The 12,553-nt window shown below is 64.2% G+C and overlaps 2 protein-coding genes across 3 annotated transcripts in view; one reads left to right on the forward strand and one right to left on the reverse strand.

Annotated features, from left to right (window-relative positions):
• Window positions 1-7,337, forward strand: part of MAPK8IP1 (mitogen-activated protein kinase 8 interacting protein 1) — a 29,057-nt gene extending 21,720 nt beyond the window's left edge. For both annotated transcript variants that reach the window (XM_051964576.1, XM_051964577.1), the window contains exons 3-12: window positions 704-1,081; window positions 2,607-2,688; window positions 3,242-4,069; window positions 4,296-4,371; window positions 4,505-4,677; window positions 4,953-5,062; window positions 5,474-5,590; window positions 6,158-6,228; window positions 6,306-6,404; window positions 6,510-7,337. In XM_051964576.1, the coding sequence (XP_051820536.1) occupies window positions 704-1,081; window positions 2,607-2,688; window positions 3,242-4,069; window positions 4,296-4,371; window positions 4,505-4,677; window positions 4,953-5,062; window positions 5,474-5,590; window positions 6,158-6,228; window positions 6,306-6,404; window positions 6,510-6,582 (2,007 nt within the window). In that variant the 3' untranslated portion in view covers window positions 6,583-7,337. The remainder of the gene's footprint in view (window positions 1-703; window positions 1,082-2,606; window positions 2,689-3,241; window positions 4,070-4,295; window positions 4,372-4,504; window positions 4,678-4,952; window positions 5,063-5,473; window positions 5,591-6,157; window positions 6,229-6,305; window positions 6,405-6,509) is intronic.
• A 69-nt stretch (window positions 7,338-7,406) lies between these two features.
• Window positions 7,407-12,504, reverse strand: FREY1 (Frey regulator of sperm-oocyte fusion 1). The gene is made up of 3 exons (XM_051964591.1): window positions 8,061-12,504; window positions 7,767-7,831; window positions 7,407-7,555 (listed from the first exon to the last, which is right to left on the reverse strand). Exons 1-3 carry the CDS (start codon window positions 8,147-8,149, stop codon window positions 7,434-7,436), a joined length of 276 nt encoding a protein of 91 aa, XP_051820551.1. The 5' UTR covers window positions 8,150-12,504; the 3' UTR covers window positions 7,407-7,433.
• Window positions 12,505-12,553: the final 49 nt, after the last annotated feature.

Below are 12,553 nucleotides of genomic sequence, written 5' to 3' on the forward strand. Positions count from 1 at the left end.
ACCCACAACGTTTGCCGCTCTCAAAGCGCTACCAAACCTAGCCGGTGTTATTGTTGTAGTGCCTCCGCTTCGCCCCGCCCTTTCCACCTCCGGGTCCCGGCCCTCCCCATTGCGCAGGCGCGGGATGCAGGCCTAGCCCGGCCCGCCAGGGGGCAGCTCCGGCCTCTTCCACGATCTTCTCAGCTGGAGCTCGAGCCCGCCCTAGCGCCCGCCCAGTGGGACCGGTCGGTCCTCGCTCCAGCCCCCAGAGGGGGCCCCCACGTCTCCATGGCAACAGAGGTGACCTCACTCCCCCGCTCGGCTTACCGCCCGGGTGAGGTCATCGGCTGTTGCCACGGAAACGACAGGGCGTAGGGGGAGGGGAGTCTGGAGGGCCGGGAGAGGAGGGTGGAGAGAGATGAATGAGAGCGGACGGCGATTGGCGCGGGGCGGGGCAAGGAATCGGGAGCGGGCGGACCCGGGGTGGAGAGATCAGTCCGGCGGCCCGTCTCGCGAGCGAGCAAGACTAGGCCGCTGCTTCCCCTACTCTTAAACCCCCGCCGCTGGCGGCCGAGTGGACTCGCCCGGAGGCGCGGCGGGGATTGGCAGCTTGCGCAAGGCCCCGCCCCCTGGAGGTCGGTCCCGCCCCTGTCACCCAGGTCCCGCCTCCGGCCGGCCGGTCCCGCCCCCGCTGACGCCCCGCCCCTTGTCTGCCTGCCCCCAGCCTCAGCGCGGTGGACTCGTGCCGGGAGGCGGAGGCTGCGGGGGAGCGGGCAGCCGGCTGCAGGCCGAGATGCTGCAGATGGACCTGATCGACGCGGCCGGGGACACGCCCGGAGCCGAGGAGGAGGAGGACGAAGACGAGGACGAGGAAGAAGACGAGGAGGAAGAGCGGCGAGGGCGTCCCCGGGGCCCCCGGCAGCAGCAGCCGCCAGCGCCGCAGCCGCAGCCGCCGCAGCCGCAGCATCGCGGGCCCGGGGGCGGCGGGGGCCCGGCGCCCGAGCCCGGCCAGGACACGGCGCCGCGAGGCCTCGGCGGGGACACCTACCGGCCCAAGCGGCCCACCACCCTCAACCTCTTCCCGCAGGTGCCGCGGACGCAGGTGAGGGCCTGGGTGGGGCGGGAGAAGCGGGAGGCTCCCATTCCGGCCCCCTGCCCACCCTGAGCGTCACTCAGGGCCCTGCCCAGCAGCACCGCCCTAGCTGCCTCCTGCCGGCCCCTCCTCATCACATCCCAGGCCCCTTCGGTGTGTCTTCCCCGCGGGCTTCACTCCCTCCCCATCCTCACCACCCTTACTAGGCTCTCCTCTTTTATCCCCGGGTTAGCCCTGCGTCTCATCCCCACCTCATCCCTTCCCTTTTAGCTCATTGCCTTGCTTCGAGCTTGGCCCCTCCATCTCCCACACAGCCGCTGGCTCCCCATCCTCACCAGGAAGGGGCAGAGGAAGGAGCTGGGGGGGGGGGGAGGAAGTTGGAGAAGAGGGTTTTGGAGGGAAACTAAAAGAATGAGGGAAGAAGGGGTCCTGGGCGCAAGGGGAAGGAAAAGAAAGGGGCCGCTCTGGGCCCGGAGAGCCGGCGAAGGCCGTGATCCCAGAGAACGGAGGACAATGCCAGTGTTTCGGTGGGAGCCTGAATGGTCTCTGAGGGCTGTTCTGGCTCCAACACTGGGAGCCTGTGAGAGTGGGGAGAAGGGGGGGGGCTCTGGGAACAGAGGGAGAGGGGGATGGGAGGTGGGCCTGCTGGAGGTGGGCCCGGAGCCCGGGATGTGGCAGGGCAGCCGAGGCTGGGAGTCTTGGAGGGGCACGAGGAGGGGGCAGGGGGCAGGAGGGGATCGGGCTGGTTGGCTCCGGTGGGCCCGAGCAGCGGCAGGACAGGGCTGCTTGCTGCTGAGGAGGTCTTCGTGGGTTGTGTGGCTGGGGAAGGGCTGGCGATAGTGTTGATAGTGTCAGGTGGGGAAGAGTAGGGAGAGTTGAGCTTGGCTGGTACCAAAGGGAATGGGCTGAGCCCCCTTCCCAGACTCCCCCGATGTGGAGGGGAATGCCTCTGAGCTGTTGGAACGGGCACCGAGGAAAGGGGGCTTAAGGGGTTATTTCGGGCAAACAGAGGAGCCTTGGAATGTGGGTGGGAGGGGAAGAGGGCTCAGAGCCCGGGCAGCTGCCAGTCACTCCTCTTCCACTGGCCCCGGTCATGTGCTGCGGTGGGAAGAAATCCCCGGGAGGAGGAGGCTCAGAAAGCTGGAAGGGACCTTGGAGGACATGGTGGATGAGGGAGGTGGGGGGTGGTCTTGTTCCTAACAAGGAGATGAAAGGGCCCTGAAGGATGGGATGAGTCACCTCCATGATTCATTCATTGTCTCCCCTCCAACACCGAGACGAAGGAGACCCTTTCTCTGGCAGCCAGCCGGAGCTGGGACCCCAGCTGAGCCAAGAGCAGCCCCTGCCTGGGGAGAGGGGCAGGGCCCTTCTCTGGGATCTGGGGGGGGGGGCGAGTTGGAGATGAAGTGCCCTGGGGAGAGTGGGGAGGGTGGCCCCCTCAGCAAGGGGGCGGGGAGGCGGGCAGGGTCAGGGCCTCCCCGTGCCGGGCACTGTCCAGGGCCCAGCCACAAGGGCGCTTTGTTCCCATCCACAGGACACCCTGAACAACAACTCCCTGGGCAAGAAACACAGCTGGCAGGAGCGAGTATCCCGGTCATCATCTCCACTGAAGACAGGTGAGGGAGGACCCGGCCCTTCCTGCCGCCTTTGGGGCAGGCCCTTTCTCCAGCTTGGTTCTGGGGGCCTGGGCTCAGGGTCCCCAAAATACTCCCATCCCCCACCCTGGGCTGGGCCGGCAGCTGGGGCTGAGGTCAGCCTTATTGCCTGTCAGCTGCCTAGTCCTGGAACTCAGATGGGCGCCGTGCCAAGGAGTGCTTTGATTCAGAGGGGGCACCATGCCAGTCCCTAGGAAGCACTGCTTGGAGGGGGCACCATGCCAGTCCCAGGGGAGCACTGGCTCAGGGGGCTACATGCCAATCCCTGGGGAGCACTGCTTGGAGAGGGTACCATGCCAGTCCCAGGGGAGCACTAGCTCTGAGGGGGCGACATGCCAGATCTGGGGAGCACTTCTTGAAGGGGGCACCATGCCAGTGCCAGGGGAGCATTGGGGAATAGACCACACCCTAAGGTGGCATCTGGGGCTCTTCACAGTCCACCCCCCCACACACTCCCCGTGCAGAGTTGCTCTCCCCCGGGCCACCGACCAGCTCCTTCCTCTAACCCTGCCAGGCGAGCAGACCCCTCCTCATGAACATGTGTGCTTGAGCGATGAGCTCCCGGCCCAGAACAGCCCCGCCTCCACCAAGGACCGGGGCACGTCCACCGACAGCCCCTGCCGCAGAAGCACTGCCACCCAGATGGCCCCTCCCGGCGGCGGCCCCCCGGCCTCCCGGCCTTCCGACAAGGCCCCGGCCCCCGCCGGAGGCCGGGCCCACGCGCACCGTGACCGCATTCACTACCAGACCGACGTGCGGCTGGAGGCCACGGAGGAGATCTACCTGACGCCGGTGCAGCGGCCCCCCGAGCCCCCCGAGGCCACCCCGGCCTTCCTCCCCCCCGCCGAGAGCCGCATGTCAGTGAGCTCGGACCCCGACCCCGCCGGCTACCCGCCGGCCCCCGGCCGGCCCCACCCGTCCATCAGCGAGGAGGAGGAGGAGGGCTTTGACTGCCTGTCTTCCCCCGAGAGGGGCGAGCCCCCCGGCGGCGGCTGGCAGGACGGCCGGGCCGAGCCGCCCCGGGCCTCGCTGAGCTCGGACACCAGCGCCCTGTCCTATGACTCGGTCAAGTACACCCTGGTGGTGGACGAGCACGCGCAGCTGGAGCTGGTCAGCCTCCGGCAGTGCTACTCCGGCTACAGCGACGAGAGCGACTCGGCCACGGTCTACGACAACTGCGTGTCGTCCCCGTACGAGTCGGCCATCGGGGAGGAGTACGAGGAGGCCGCGCGGCCGCGGCCGGCCGTCTGCCTCTCGGAGGACTCCTCCCCCGACGGCCCCGACGTGCACTTCTCCAAGAAGTTCCTCAACGTCTTCATGAGCGGCCGCTCCCGCTCCTCCAGTGAGTGCTGGGCAAGGGGGCGGGAAACCCCGCGGCCCCGCCCCGGGGCCAGAGAGTCCGGGCTCGGGAGGGAGCGGGAAACCCCCGCAGCCCAGCCCCGGGGGGGGGGCGGAGAGCTTGGGGGGCGGAGGGGTGGAACCCCGCGGCCCTGCTCCGAGAGAACCCGGGGGTTGGGCCCTGGCACCCTCCCCTCCGGGCCCCGGGATCCACCAGCCCTCTGTTGCAGGCGCCGAATCTTTCGGGTTGTTCTCCTGCACCATCAACGGGGAGGAGCAGGAGCAGACGCATAGGGCCGTGTTCAGGTGAGGGGGGGCGGAGGTAGCGGCGGAGGAGGAGGAAGAGCAGGAGGGAGCAGGGGGGAGGGGAGGAGGGGAGGGCCGGGACCCCCGGGGAGCGCCCCGGCCCAGCGCTCAGTGACTGGCTGGCTTGGGGCAGGTTTGTGCCCCGCCATGAGGACGAGCTGGAGCTGGAGGTGGACGACCCGCTCTTGGTGGAGCTGCAGGCCGACGACTACTGGTACGAGGCCTACAACATGCGCACGGGCGCCCGCGGAGCCTTCCCTGCCTACTACGCCATCGAGGTCACCAAGGAGCCCGAGGCCGTGACAGGTAGCGCCGCCACTCCCTGCCTTCATTAGCTCCCCCGCAGCAGGAGAGGGGAGTGTTCTAGGCTTTGCGCTGGGACACTGCCGGCCTTTAGTGCCCACTGGGGGGAGAACGGAACCATCCCGGCCTCCCCGTCCGAAACCTTGGGCCCTTGGGCAGGATCCCGTGCCTCACTTGCCCCCAACTGAATGGAGAGGAGGAGCCTGGCTGAGACCGAGCTCTCCTTCTTCCCCCTCCCCCCCGCCATCGGCCTCCCTCCCTCTGCTCTTGCCTTCCAGCCCTGGCCAAAAACAGTGACTGGGTGGACCAGTTCCGGGTGAAGTTCCTGGGGTCCGTCCAGGTCCCGTATCACAAGGGCAACGACGTTCTCTGCGCTGCTATGCAAAAGGTGCCGGCGGCTCCCCAGTGCCCTCTCCTCAGCCCGGCCCCTCCGGCCCCTCCCCTCGGCCCCTCCCGGCCCGGCCCCCTCCCCTCGCCCCTCCGGCCCGGCCCTCTCCTCAGCCCGGCCCCTCCGTCCCCTCCCCTCGGCCCCTCCGGCCCTCTCCTCAGCCCGGCCCCCCCGGCCCCCTCCCCTCGGCCCGGCCCGGCCCTCTCCTCAGCCCGGCCCTTCCGTCCCCTCCCCTCGGCCCCTCCTTGGCCGTTCCCTTTGGGTCCCTCCGGGCTGCCACCCATCCCCCCCTTACCCTCACGTGCGGCTTCCCAGAGGCCTCAGGGGCCAGGTGAGCAGCGCCGGCCCCGGGGATGGGGAAGGAGGGGAAGGGCCGCCTCTGGTCCCTCTCACCTGGCACCCGCCCCACAGATTGCCACCACCCGCCGGCTCACGGTGCACTTTAACCCGCCCTCCAGCTGTGTCCTTGAGATCAATGTTCGGGGAGTAAAGATTGTGGTCAAGGCGGAGGACTCCCAAGAGCACAAGGTGCCCCCCTCGGTGCCCCCTCCCCCAGCCCCTCCATAAGGAGCCCCTTCTACCCAACTGGGCCCATTACTTGGCTGGGGGGGGTCTCGCGTTCCAGCCTCCAGGGGCCCTTCTCCTCGGGTCCGATCCTTGCTGGGCAGTTCTGTCCTGGGGGCCTTCCGAGCCAGCCCATGGGAAGAGGACAGAACTCGTTCCCAGTTCGTCCGCTCGAGGCCGCCGGCCTTTCTGCAGCGCCCGCTCTCCCTGACCTCTGCCCAGCTGGGACCTCAGTCCCTGCAGCTATCGAGGGGGCCCTTAGCTCCGCTCCACCTCCTGGGTCTGGGGGCCGGCAGGGAGCCCCACCAACACATCTCCCGCTTCGATGGCGCCGGGAGGGCGACCGGACGTGAGGCCAGGCCGGGAGGTTGGAGGTCGGCTCCACCCCATCCGGCTGTGTCTCCTTGGGCAGTGCCCTGTCCTCAGGGGAGCCGGGGCGTCTGTGCCCAGCTCTCTGTGCCCGCCAGTGTCCCCAGCCCCTTTCCCCTCGTGGAAGCGCCATCCCACCCCCACTCTTCCTCCCTCCCGCAGGGGAATAAATGTAGCCACTTCTTCCAACTGAAGAACATCTCTTTCTGTGGATACCACCCAAAGAACAACAAGTGAGTGGGGGCCAGGGAAGGCCTTGGGGCGGAGGAGGGGCCGGGCTCAGGCTCCTCACCACCCCCTGCACCCCCAGGTACTTCGGGTTCATCACCAAGCACCCCGCTGACCATCGGTTCGCCTGCCACGTCTTTGTGTCCGAGGAGTCCACTAAGGCTCTGGCCGAGTCTGTCGGGTGAGCCCCCCCCCCCGCCCCCTTCCTCACCACCTCTCGCCAGGACCCCTGGGCCAGGCCCCTCCCCGGCAGCGGCTGGCGCTTAGCCCGTCCCTCTGCCCGCAGGAGAGCGTTCCAGCAGTTCTACAAGCAGTTTGTGGAGTACACGTGCCCCACGGAGGACATCTACCTGGAGTAGCAGCGCTGCCCCTGCCCCTGCCCCCGGTGTGCCCCGGGCTGCCCGCCCCGACTGGAGGAAGTGCCCGGACAGACGCGCCCCATCCCTCTGCAGGAAGCCCTCCGGGGCAGGATTGGGAGGGGGGAGGACTGGCCGAGGGGGGGACCGCGGGGAAGGGCGGGCTGCGGGGTCGGGGAGAGAAATGCCGTTTATTGTAAAATACAGGATTAGATGATTCTATGAATGCACAGGAGATGCTGCTTCAGAAGGGGAGGGACGGGAGAGGGAGGAGCCCAGGGCCGACAGGCGAGGCCCCCCCTGCCCTCCGTACCCCCCGGCCTTCCCCCGGGAGCCCCTGCTGGCCCTCCCTGGTTCCCCGCTTCCCCTGCCTGGGCCTTGGCTAATGGTTCCCTGCCTTTACCCGGCCAGTGCCACCTGTGCCCGCTGACCTCTGTACCCGTCCTTTGCTCAGGGCCTTGCTGGGCTTGCCCACTGAGGACTTTCTCCTTCAGAAACAGCGGCAGGTGCGGCGGGAGCCGCCTGCCCGAGGCCCACCGGGGCTCTCCCACTCCCTGGCAGGCAGGTCCCTTGACAGGGTTAGGGCAGCCGAGGCTCTGGGGGACTCAGGGAGCCCGGGCCCGGGGTGGCAGGAGGATGGCATCCCAGCCCCGGCTCTGGGCAGGGAGAAGGGGCCCCCGGGGCCTTTCTGCAGTTGCATTCCGGCCTACCCAGCTCGTTCCCAACCGGCAACCACTATTAAAGTGCCATTTCCTGTAGGGCTGCTTTGTGTCTCGGCCGCAGGGCGCGCGCGGATACCCCCGCCAGAAAACCCGAGCCCCAGCCAGTGCAGACAAGAACTTTATAGGGGCTCATCACGGGTGGGCGTCATAGTAATACTCGGACAAATCGGGCCCGTCGCGCTTGCGCTTCTGGGCTCTGGAGAGGAAGGGGCGGGCGACTCGAAGCCTCGGGTGCTTAGGAAGGATCCCGTAATCTGCAGGGAGAGCAGGAGGTAAAGGGGGCTGGGCAGAAATCGCAGCTGTTAGGGTAGGACAGACCCTCAGGAGTCCCCAGGGGAGGCAAGCTGTCTGGGGAGTCCGGGGCCTCTGACCCCTGGGGCAGGAGATGATATCCTCCCCCCGGGGCACTTCTCTCCCCCGGAAAGTCCCCCCAAGGGGGCTGGGAGAAGAGGCAGGAGATCCTACCATCCATCAGGCCGTTGGGGAGCTCCATGATGTCGGGCTCTTCGGGAATGAAGGCGGGCCGATACCTGTGGGTGAGGAAGGAGGAAAGGCCCCGGCCTGGAGAAAAGCCCACCCCGGGGAAACCGAGCGCGCGGCCCGCCCCGGGGGCCCCCACAGCAGGAGGGCGGCTGCGCAGAGCCCCCTGGGGGAAGGACCAGGCTCAGCCCGAGGTCAGACCGGAGCAGGTCCCAGGGGCCTTGTCGGGGGAGGACCCGGATCTGGGGGCGCTCCTGCCCTTGCTCTGCCCGGGGTTACCTCTGCAGCTCAGGGTGAGGGTGTGCGGCTGCCAGGACAAGGGAGAGCGCGAAGAGCCCGAGCCCCGTCCGAAGGGGGGACCCCAGCATGGCGGCGAGCCTCCCCAGGACCCGGACCTGCAGCCCCTCCTGCCAGGGAGTCACGGAACGTGCCGCAGGCCGGGCCGCCTCACAAAGGGAGCCGCGTTCTAGGGCCCTGCCCCCCCCCAGGCAGAGCCCCTTCCCCTAAGGCTGGGCGGAACTAGGGCGCGTGCCCGCCCGCGTGCCAACATGGGAAGGCCCCTGGGAATACACCCCGCCCGGCCTCTAGCCCCCGGGAGGTGGCGCCTCCTTGTGGTGCAGCAGTTGGGACACAACCAAGCGTCGGGCCGGGCGGGAAGGACTCGGCCACCGGGGCTGTTCTCCCCTGGTCCAGGGCCTGCCAGGGAGGGAGGCCAGGCTTCAGGGCCCAGCACCAGGAGGGCTGGGGGCAGGGAGAGGGATCCGCCCCTTCTTGTCCATGAACTTCCGGGGCCTTCCCCGAAGAATTAACGAGCTTCTCCCCCAACGGACGTATGATGGCCAAGGCAAGTCACAGCCACAGCAACCAAAGGCTTCTTCTGCCGCCTTCGGACCTCGAGGGCGGATCCATTTTACAGAGGAACTGAGGAAAGGCTCCCCCATGGAGAAAAGATAACCCCCCCGGACCCGAGATTCTCCCCCAGCCTAGGGAGCGCAGGCCTTGTCCTTTAAGTGGAGAACAGGAGGGCATCCCGGTCTGGATTGCCTGCTGGTACCAACACACTGGGAGGAAGGACCCAAGGAAGTCCCCCTGGGATAACGGGGACTCATCCAAAGTCCTGCGGCAAAATCGGGCAAACCCAACTAAGCGGACTCGGTGCCAGTTTGCCCTACACAGGACGTGAGGCGCGTCTTCTGGGATCTCCAGGGCAGCAAAATCCCAGGCGCCGAACGTGGGCAACAGTGGGCCAACCTTGTGACCCGAAGCCAATCCCTACCTCCCCCTCTCGGCTCCTCTGCCCAGAGGGGCCCGAGACAGGTGAAAAGATGGTCATTGCTCAGCCTGAATCATAAATCCCCCAACTCTCCCTGTCACATCTCAACCAGAAGGTACCTTCGCCCCGAAACGTCCACCCAGGGGGTGTTAACCAGCCTTTTAAAGCACGGGCCCCACATACACCCGCCATTCAAGGTTAGAAACCCCTACTGGTTACTGGTACTGGATCCAGGGCTCTCGCCCTGCCAGGAGATGCTCCTCGGCACTTCTGAGCCCCAAGAAGGGGCGCGTCCCGTTTATCAGAAGCGATCTTCGAAGTGCTCTCTGCTGTCCCACACAGTCCGCACGTGTCCCGCCAATGGGGAGTGAGCAGGGCAGAATCAGGACTGGCCACTATCACAGAGTGGGGTGGGTCAGCCTGAAGGGGAATGGGGGCTGGGAGAGGAGAACCTGAGATTCTCTCACAAATATCAGGGGGGAACAGGCTCCTAATGCTAGAACTCAGCCCAGGGGGCCCAGCAGCAGGTCCAAAGCACGGGTGGTGGAGGAGTGCCCAGATTCAGCCTTTCTGGGAAACCCCGTGGGGTGCTCGGTCCTGGGCACAGATGCCAAGCTCAGTTTGAGGAAAAGCTCTCGGGAGCAGTGAATCCCAGGAAGCAGCATGCGAGTGCCCCAAGTTAACCAAGCCAATGACCACAGCAGGGAAGTGCAAGTCTGACCAAGTCACCCTGGCTGCCACAGTGGGCCCCCTACCACTCTTCCCTCCCATTTAATAAGCTCCAGTGGGCCCCATGACCTCTAGGATCAAACGGAAATTCCCCTCAGGTCTTCAAGGCCCTTCATAACCTACCCCCATCCCCCAAAATCTTTCCATTGTCCTTCCAGCGTCGGCCAGATCCGCTCTGGCCTCCTTGAACCCACATTCCCACTGGCCATCCCCATGCTGGACATACTGTCCCTCCTCTTCCTGCCTCCTGGTTTTCTCCAGGCCCAGTTAGGATCCCACCTTCCAGCTGCCCCTGAATTCCGGTGCCTTCCCTGTGGGTTCATTCTGGAGAGAGCCTGTTTCCTTCCCATGAGGCGCCCTCAGTGCCCAGCAGTGCCTGCCTGGCACGTGGCAGATGACAAATGCTTGAAGCGGAGGTGCCTTTTGTGAACAACTCTTGTTCGTGAGCGTAATGGAAAATCACCGCGTCACAGAGAACAGGGACTCGCGTGGAGGGACAAAGTGAAAAACACTCCAGGCAGACGGTGAAAACAGCCCTCGCCTAGAGAACTCAAAGGAAACCCCTGACAGCCAACATTTAGAGGGCCCATGATGTGCCAGGCAGAGCGAAGCCATTCACAATGACCTCATTTGATCCCAACCACCACCCTGGGAGGCAGGGGATAATTATCTCCATTTCACACATGAGAAAACTGAGGCAGACAGAAAGAAGGTGGCCTAGCTGGGTCACACGGCTGGGCAGAATTTGAACTCAGGTCTTCTTGACTCCAGCCATGATAAGACCTTATTTGAAAAGAACTTCCACACAGAGATGAGGAGTGAGTTCCCCAGCACTGGACGAGTTCAAGCAGAGGTTGACCAGGCACTCCTTGGGAAAGCTGGAGGAGAAATCTTTATTGCACTGTTTGAGCCTGCCCTTTGTGGCAGGAAAGCTGGACCCCCTCCCCCTGCTCACGCTCCCAGCTCAGGACCCCTGCCATCGATCCAAAGATCCGCACCAGGACTTTTCTCACAACCCGTGTCTTCCCTGAAATCCAGCTTCGTGCTGGTTCATCACTCACTGTTTCCGGGCTCCTTTGCTCACGGATGCTTGGGAGGTGGGGAAGTGGGATGCCTTTATCTGATTTCAGGGAATTGCACCCTGTTCACCCCCTCCCAACCTGGAAAGCCCCTAATCTTTCCTCCCATTAAAAATGTTTATCTTGTATCCTGATTTCTAGCTTGTTTTCTTTTAATGCAAATAAATGTCTCCTCCTTCATTTGGGGTCAAGGCCTGATCCCGATTTGTTATGCAATCGGCACGTTGCTTAATGCAGCGATATGTTCAAAAGCTCATGTTTCTTCATTATTTCTGATTTCCCCTCTCACCCGGAGAAGAGACCCAGGTGGGCAGGACCAGCTGTGCCCTGCTGCCTCTCGGGAACTTAGCTGAACAAAACACGTCCCCTATACTTAACGCTGTGGGACCCGGCCAAAAAGTCAGAGAACGCCCTCCTGTCCTGCCCCTCTCTGGCTATACTCTCCACAGGGCAGTCCGGGCCTAGTCAAGGTCCCATTGCTTTGTTCCTTCAATGAGATCCTTTCCCTGCTCCTCTAGGGCCTGTCTCACTGATCAGCCCCCTTTTCCTTAACAGAGTACTCGGACTGAACAAATCCTGGGAGACTTCTCTCCTCCCTTTCATAGCCAGATTTCTTGAGAGTATCATTTACTCCTAGAATCTACTAAGAGTCTCTTGCACTTTTGCACCCACTCATTCCCCAACCCTTTGATGACTGCCTCCAGATACTAGAACTGCTCCTTGAAGCTACCCAAGATCTCTAGGCCTTTCTGGGTCACTGCTGCCGTCTTCCCCGGCGCTCCCCGCTCGGTTCCTGCCGCTCTCTCCTGGCTCTGTACAGCCTCACTATACTCTCAGCCTTAAACTGCCAGGGTATCCCAGTGTATCCCAATGCTATATAGCCATCCTCCTTTCAACTTAACCCCGTACTGCTCTTAACTGCCCGTTATGCATATCCTGAGTAACCCAGAGACATCTCCAATCCCACCCCAAACAGAACATTCTTAACCTCTCCGCTCCTTCCCTGTTCCCGTGGAGAGAGGTCTACCCTGCAGTCTCCCGGCTTCACAGCCTCAAAGGCGGGCTCTACTTTCCCAATCCAATCAGGGGCTCTCGGTCTTGTCCATCCGTATCATGCAGTGATGCCCTTATGCTCACATCTCCCACACTACTACTGGGGGGGGGTCAGGCCCCACAGCTCGTGTCTGGACCACCTTAACAGACCCCAAAGAATCTCCACGCATCCCAGTCTCTTTCTAAGCCCAACTCCAAGGCAAAGGTTGAACACACCCTCTTTGCTCAAAACTCTTCCGTTTCCCCCACCAATGTCAACAGCAGACAGAAGCTGAAGGGATCCCCTCTCTTTGCCCTTGGCCCGGCTGCTTGTTGGTGGCTGCTCCGGCCAGGGAACTTTCCCCTAATCAGTGTAGTGCCCGGGAGAACGGAAGCCCTCCCGCTGGCCCAGATGGCCTCCCACTCCAGACTCATGACTCCAAAGCTTAGTAAATGGTCTCTGAGGTGAGCTGCTATTTAGGCACATCTGTGCCACTGACTCAAGGGTCAGGACTGCTTAAACTCGTTAAGGTCATCATCTTAGGGTTCCCGCAAGCTTCTGAGACACTCCAGATCCTGACTCGTAAGCAGGTTAGCTATTCTCCCCCGTTTTGTCATCTGCAAATGAGGTAAGCTTCCCATCTACACTTCCATCCGAG

Source organism: Antechinus flavipes, chromosome 6 (assembly GCF_016432865.1).
Source record: "Antechinus flavipes isolate AdamAnt ecotype Samford, QLD, Australia chromosome 6, AdamAnt_v2, whole genome shotgun sequence".
NCBI lineage: Eukaryota > Metazoa > Chordata > Mammalia > Dasyuromorphia > Dasyuridae > Antechinus > Antechinus flavipes.